Genomic DNA, 7,605 nt, shown 5'->3' with positions numbered 1-7,605 from the left:
CTGGCCTGTCCCTGTGGACGTCGCTTGAGCACCGGGGCATCTGCTGCAGGTGAGCGCCCCGCAGGTGAGCGTCCAGCAGGTGAGCCGCTCGCGGTGAGCGCCCTCCAGGTGAGCTGCCCAAGGGTGGGTGACCAGCGCCAATGAGGACGCAGCGGAGGAAGGAGCTTGTCCAGGCAGATCGCTCACCCTCTAAATTTTTCCTCTTAAGTCGAATTCCTGGAAAATAGATTTGGTTTGTAAGATTTTCAAACAATTCAGCTTTAAAAGCATCTCACTTTCTCAAGATGCTTTTTCACAAAACCCACCTCTCCCACAGGTGGTAGTGGGTAACTGCCCTGGGGTTTTGTCACTGAGCGTTGTTTGTAACTTCTCTTAGTGTTATGGGGACCTGCGCTTTAGCTCCCCTGCTGTGCTAGGGTCAGGGCAGGGATTTCCACGTCCCTGAACAGACTAGGCTCAATTGTTGGACCGAATCTGTGACACACAGACGACAATGTCTCTCCCTTTCCCATCTAACCCTCAGTGCTCTTAGGATAAACGAGAGAGAAGATGCCACTCTTCAGCTGCTTCGTCACCCAGATATTTTTTAAATTTTAACAGAAACCGCAGTCAGCCATGTGTTGGGGGCTCATTCCTTTTTCACTTGTTTATTTTAAATCTTAGACAGTTTTCTCTGACCTACTGTGAATTTTGCAGTTTGGGGGCCAGCAGTTGACGTAACGGCTATTGCTGAACTCCCATGTAGTCGACTGCGGGTCAAGTCCCGAACCCAGTGGCTTAAACTCATGCTGTGCACGTGTGCGTGCGTGCCCAAGATCCTGAGAGGAGAATGGAGGAGAAGGCACCCTAAACGAAACACGCCTCCAAAAAAGAAAAAAATTGCAGTTTTCTTCTTCCCCACAACCAAGCCAACCTGAGTGTTAGAAATACAAATTAATTTTGTTTTGCTATAGGGTACATGTGCTCACCAGAAAGAGAAAAAGAGAGAGAAGGAAAAGAAGAAAGCAAACCACCAGGTCCAGGACTCTAACCACAGTCAGCCATGTGGGAGTCTAGCACCTTAACCACCATGCCACCTGCTAGCCCCGAAATGCAAATTAATTTTAATAGTATTCAAAATTGAATTGAAGATACATTTCCTACAGAAACATCACATGGGGCCTAGTAAAGACACTTGGAGACATCTACCTGACTATTTTCATCAGGGTAGTGCATCTTTATTTTTTTTTTAAAGGTTTTTGCCATAGGACCTGTGTGTGCTTACTGGAGAGAGAGGGAAGTGAGAAATCACCCTCCAGGGTGCATCCCTCCACTGACGTGCCACTGAGCCGGGCCACTGCGAGGCTAGGTCACTCCACAACCCCTTCTCCTGGGACTTTGGGCGCTTGTGCAACATGCACCTTGTGTGATTTCAGTCCATCAGGTCCAGGGTTTGAACTGTAATCAGCCGTGTGGAAGTCCAGTACCGTAACCACTATGCCACTGGCTGGCCCCATGTAGTACATCTAAACATGGGCCAGCCAAAGGGCGCGGTGCCGGGAGCCACTTGGGAGATCAGAGTTCAGTTCCTGGCCGGCCGTATGCCCTGGACTTGTCCATGTCCGCGACCGTGGCTGGGAAGGCCTGGTGGGGAGAGCATGGCGTGAGGCCATTATGAGGCTCTCTCTGGGTCTTTCTCTCCTGGAGAAAAATTAACCTAAAAAAAACAGAGGGTTATTCTGTAGCCGCGCTGTCGCAGGAGCACGCAAGGAGACCGGTGCTCCTCTAATGCAGGAGCAGCCACCAGTACAGGGCAGAGGTGTATCTGAACAAGGAGTGGAATTCTTGGACCATTTCACGTTAGTGAGATGAGGCTCCTCCTCGTCCCTACAGTAGAACCGGAACAGGAAGTGCGAGAAGGCCTTGAGGAGCAGCCCTGCCCGCTTACACTCTGGCCCCCCACCAGGAAGTGCCCAGGCGGAACTTTGTCCTGGGGCTCACAGAAGGTAACAGAATGTCGGGGCCCACACCATTTAAGATGAGATTCGTCCACTTGGACCTCAAAGGAGCCCCCCCAAAGGTCTCCTACCTTGCAGAGGTAAGCGCTCCACTCCCAGAGGACCCTTTTGCACGGGCTCTTTCTGGAGCATCTGTAGACAGGGGTGCTCAAACACAGCCTGAGGTCGTCGGTGGGGCAAGACGGTGGCAGCAGCGGGGATCCCTTCCCCTGCGTTGGTGACCAAGCACGTGGACGCGCACAAGGGAGGGGGCGCCCTCGCGGGCGGCCTCCAGCCCTCCCAGCCGTCAGCTCTCAGCACGCCCACACCTAGAGGATTTGCTTTCGGCTGGCTGGGCTGGGGGCTTGAACCACAGCAGCCATGTGGCATGGCCTCTCCTGAGCAGCGCATCACTGCTGCGCCACTCGCCACCCCACGTTCCTTCACAGAAGAAAGGGAGGAAGAAGAGACCAACAACACCTACAACCCATTCACCGTGGCTGAATTGTTTTCCCAAATGAGGTGTCCAAGGCTGGGCCCCAGTACCTGTGAACAGGGCCTCGGCTGTGACCGAGACGGGCTGAAGTCATGCCAGGCGACCGTGAGTGCCTGTGTCCCTTTGAGAAGAGGGAACTGTAGACACGCACAGAGCAAGGACCGCACGAACACCCAGGGGCCGTGGCTCAATGACGAGACGGCCTGGAATGGGGCTGCCGGCAGCTGCCGGGCTCCTTCCTCCCTGGCCTTGCTGCCAGCCTAGAGGAAAGTCTCGCTGTCGGGCACAGCAGGTGTGAGCTGGTCTAGAGACCCTGGAGGACGGGAGTCATGCCCTTAAGGCGAGTGGCGTGGCGGTGAGGACACAGGCCCCACATGGTCAGCTGCAGCTTGAGTGTCAGACCCAGTGGCTTGAACAGCACACTGGACACATGCGTGCAGCCCACCCAGAACCCTGAGAGGGGACTGAAGAAGGGGCTGTCGTGTGGCCATCCCCCCTGGGGGTGACTTCTCACTTTCCCTCTCTCTGGCGTGTGCCCAAGCCCTATGACAAAACCCTTAAAAAATGCAAGGTGGAGGAGGTGGCAGGAGCAATGGGGGGAACACAAGGTTGCCCTTCTTCAGCCGCCAGACCACACCCACTCGCCTGCCCTGCCCCAGTCACCCACCTGACCCCAGGGCCCCAGGCCGACTCCTGGCCTGACCCGTCTGCGAGTCTCTGCCTCAGGAGCTGCTCCATGCTGATCCAGAGCAGTCGGCCTCTGTGCCCGCTGGCCTGAGTCCCACCCACAAGGCTGCCAGGCTGACTGCTGTGGGGGGGCCCTGTTACAGCGACTCCCCCCACAGCAGAAGCCGCCTCTGTCGGGAGAACCATCAGCATAAGGTGAAGTGCAGATGAGGGAACGAGGGGACACGCAGATGCAGGTCACCAGCGGGCGACAAGGCACAGTCCCCGTCTGTCCCGTCTGGGCTAGATGGCCAGGTTTGCGGCTGATTGTCCGAGGATGGTGGCTCAGCAGGGCCGACTGACACCCATCTCCCCCCAGGCGTTTCCTCTGTTCCACGCTCTGGGCGCAAATGGCCTCCTTATCGAGTACGAAGACATGTTCCCATACGAGGGCCACCTGCGGCCACTGAGGGCCCCACACGCGTACAGGTACGACCCCCAGACCCCTGCACGTGTACAGGTTCGGCCCCCCAGGGCCCCGCACACACAGGTACGACCCCCCAGGGCCCCGCATGTACAGGGACAACCCCCCAGGGCCCCACACATACAGGGACGACCCCTCTCCCCTCCCCCCTGCAAGGAGCCTAGAGGAAGGCTGTGGGGAGCTATTCCAATACAGGTCTTCCATTCCAGAAGTTAATTATACAATTAAAACACATTCTAAAATAAAACACTCGGGGCCAGCTGGTGGCGTGGTGCTCAAGGCATTGGGCTCCTACGTGGCTGACTGCGGTTCTCGTCTTAGACCTGGAGGCTTGAAATTTACGCAGGGCACACGTGCACCCAAAATCCCAAGAGGAAAATGGAGGAGAAGAGGTTGCGGTGTGGCCATGGGGGAGGGGGGTGATTTCTCACTTTCCGTCTCTCCAACAAGTGTATGTACTCTATAGCGAAAACCTCTCAAAACAAAACAGAGACAAACAAAAAACTCATGCTGGGCGCACGTGCCCAAAATCCCAAGAGGAGAAAAGATTGTGGCATGGGGGGTGATTTCTCACTTTCTGTCTCTCTGGCCAGTGCATGTGCCTATAGCAAAAATCTCTCTTAAAAAAGGAAAGAAAGAGGGACCAGCAGATAGCATAATGATTACGTTGTTGGACTCCCACATCGTCAACCACAGTTTGAGTCCTGGTCCTGGTGGCTTAAAACTCATGCCAGGCGTGTGTGTGTGCATGCCCCAAATCCCAAGAATATAATAAGGGAGAAGAGGTTGTGGCATGACCATCCCTCCTGGGGGTGATGTCTCACTTTCTGTCTCTGTCTCACTGGCAAACACAAACACCTTATGGCAAAAATCTCAAAAAAAACAAACCAAGACCAATGGCCAGTGAGCATGTGAGAAAATGCTAAACCTCTCACAAGAGTCAACCCTGAGACAACAGGAAATCTCACTCCGGCCACCAAGTCAGCAAGGCTTTTTAATAAATCACAGTGCTCTGAGGACGAGACTGTGGGCTCTTCCCGGCGAGAATGAAGGGGGTGCCATTCTGGAGGACGGTCCCAGCCCCGGAGTGTCTGCCCCCCACGGCCTCGTGTGGGCAGAGGTGCAAAGCCACACCCATACCGTGGCGGGGTCATGAGAGTTTTGTGTTTTCTTCACACTCTCCTGGGCCTTTCCTACGAAGAGCTTGCTTTGTCTTTCAAAGCGAAACAAACTCCTGGAGCCTGCGTTCTATAATAAATAAGCACATCGCACTGATTAGCTTAGAGATGGGCGAAACTCAACTAGAAAGGTTTTTCTTACAAATGGTGATTCAGTGAAGCTCATGAAAATGAGAAAGTCTACATGGGGGTCAGTCACTGCCCGGACGTGGCCCTCCTGTGACAGAACGTGGGCCAGAAGGGGCCGTTCCTAGGTCCAGGGCTGCAGGCCAGCTGCGGGCCTCTCTGTGGCCCGGTCCTTGTGCCCGGTGTTGCCCCTGCCGAGTCCAGGGCATAGCTGGGGAAGCAGCTGTCCGTCAAGGGGTCACAGCATTGTCCTAACCTGGAAGCTTCCAGGCAAGCCCTGGGCCAGAGGAGGAAGGGCTGGGAGAGTGTCAGACGCCACACTGACCATCCGCGGTTCTTGTCTCTCCAGCCCCTCCGACATCAGCACAATCCTGCACTTGGCCAGGCTGCATGGGTTGGAGGCCGTCCCCTTGGTGCAGACGTTTGGGCACATGGAGGTGAGTGGCAGGGAGGGCATGACCTGGGGGCTGCATGGGTGCCCAGCATTGGGACAGCAGGGCTGGGCAGGCCACCAGGGCCCTGGCCACACGTACATAAGGGCCACCGCTCCTGAAGGGCACAGTCTGGCCAGGTGGCCTTCTCAGTTGTCCCTCAGAATGTCACCATGAGAACGGACCAGCAGATGACATAATGGTTATGTTGCTGGGCTCCCATGTAGTCAACCACAGTTGGAGTCCTGGGCCTGGCGGCTTAAAACACACTGGGTGCTTGTGCATGCATGCCCAAAATCCTGAGACGAGACTGGAGGAGAAGGGATTGTGGCGTGGCCATTCCCTCAGGAGGTGATTTCTCGCTGTCTGTCTCCGGCAAGCACACACACGCTATAGCAAAAATCTCTCAAAACAAATTAAGTTACCACATGAGGCAGAAGACGTTGAGAAGAAGGAGTGCTCTCGTTGTCCACTGTGTCTGTCTGCAGTTAAGATTGCAAATATGTTCCCAAGTTTAGGGCACGTGCGTAAGACAGAGAAAGTGAGATGCCACTGCTTGTGGGCATGCCCACACCACAGTCCCTTCTCCCAGGACTTGGGGCACACGCACACATGCCCGGTATGTTCAAACCATTTGGTCCAGGACTCAAAATGTGGTCGGCCAAGTGTGAGTCCAGCACCTGGACCACCGAGCCCCCTGCTGGCCCCCACGTCGTCCTCAGCAGTGTTTTCTTTATTGCAGAGAGCAGAAGCACTCCCGTGAGAGTGTACACCTCTCCGTGGGGACGACTATCCCAGTCCCTCCCTCTGTCCTGTCGGGATTCGGCCACCTCACAGCCCGGCATATCTTTTCAAGCCACCAGGGCTGGGGTCCAGCCACCCACACGAGCACTCACCCCCCACACTGTGGGCTGGTCCCTCTGAGGTACCTGTGTCTGCAGCACCAGGCCAAGCCCGCACCGATGCGGTGCCGTTCATGCCACCAGCAATACCAGGCGGGCCTTCCGACAGCTGCTCAGCCATCCAGTTTACGTCATACTTCGGACACATTTTTCTTTTCAGTTTTGCTAGAGGGTGCATGTGCTTGTCGGAGAGAGGCAGAGAGGGGGAGTGAGGCACTCGCTTTGAGGCATGGCCATGCCACAGTCCCTTCTCCATTCTCGTCTCGGGGTTTCCCCACGCACGCACACATGCCTGGAGTTTTTCTCCAGCCACTAGGTCCAGCACTCGAACTGTGTGGTCGGCCATGTGGGAACCGGCACCTTAAGGCCTTAGCCGGGCCGCAGAGTCAGCTCCCTCAGGAGTTCTCCCCCTTAGCCATGCCCTCCCGACTTGCTTCAGGTGTATGTAAGTTTATTCATTGAATCGTTTTGAGTGAGATGGAAAAGGAAAACCCAAATAGGGTTCCAAGCCACGGCCCCCAGCCAGCCCAGATGACAGGCACGTGTGTTGAGCACACTCGGAGGTCTCTGGGCTTGAACTCGCAACTTTCCTGTGTGGGTCAGCCTCCGAGAGCACCACGTCCAGCCACCGTCTGGCCCTCTCCAGCTGTTCTCACCTGTCCCTGCTGCACTGTCCTGGGTTCCGGGGTCACAGTGTCCCACATGTCTTACGAGGCTCCTGGGTCCTCCGTGTCTGTGCGTCGGGCGACAGGCCTCCCTGCCCCTGAGCCTTACCCTCCCGGGTCCCAGCTTCCGGCTGCGCCTCCTGAGCTGTTCCCCAAAGCTGCTGCGGGCGTGTTGTCCCCGCGCCCCCTTTGCCCTCCTCCCCCTTCCCTGTTTTCCCCATGGATGCCGTTTCTGCTTCTGCTTCCTCTGCATGTCTGCACCCCCAGGCCCTGACCCAGCCCCAGCTGCCTGCCGGGGATCTCCACGGAGAGGTGTCTTCCAGCCTCAGTGTGAGCCAGTGGCCAGGAGCACCTGGAGAGTCTCCAGCTCACAGGGGCAGGTCTCTCGGCCTCTGCTCGTCCGCCCTCTCTGCTGCCTCTTCAGCTGAGCTGCCCGCCCCATCACTGGAAACCCTCCTGGGCTCCAGACCCAGCCAGAGGCTCCCTAGTTGCCTCTCCACGTGGTCCTTAGGGTGGAAAGGACCGCCGGAGACCACGTGCCTTAGGACAGCGGGGTCTGCTCTCGCACTCTGGAGGCTGGATTCCAAAGTCTGGCTGTCCTCAGGGCTGGTCGTTCATGGAGCAGGTCTTTATTCCTGTTTTTGCCATCGGGTGCATGTGACCACCAGAGAGAGGGAAAGA

General features: G+C 56.4%; 1 protein-coding gene across 13 annotated transcripts in view; it reads left to right on the top strand.

Annotated features, from left to right (window-relative positions):
- Nucleotides 1-7,605, top strand: part of HEXD (hexosaminidase D) — a 28,170-nt gene that overhangs the window by 4,708 nt on the left and 15,857 nt on the right. For 4 of the 13 annotated variants that reach the window (XM_027770721.1, XM_027770720.1, XM_027770712.1 and 1 more), the window contains exons 1-3: nucleotides 2,084-2,577; nucleotides 3,518-3,627; nucleotides 5,276-5,363. In XM_027770721.1, coding sequence (XP_027626522.1) covers nucleotides 2,365-2,577; nucleotides 3,518-3,627; nucleotides 5,276-5,363 — 411 coding nt within the window. In that variant the 5' untranslated portion in view covers nucleotides 2,084-2,364. The other 9 variants (XM_006145598.2, XM_014586705.1, XM_027770713.1 and 6 more) reach the window with 8 other exon arrangements.

The sequence above is a fragment of the Tupaia chinensis genome, unplaced genomic scaffold, assembly GCF_000334495.1.
Source record: "Tupaia chinensis unplaced genomic scaffold, TupChi_1.0 Scaffold000159_1, whole genome shotgun sequence".
In the NCBI taxonomy this organism is placed as follows: Eukaryota; Metazoa; Chordata; class Mammalia; order Scandentia; family Tupaiidae; genus Tupaia; species Tupaia belangeri.
Note: the sequence above shows the minus strand (reverse complement) of the source record. Positions and strands in the feature narration are given on the sequence as shown.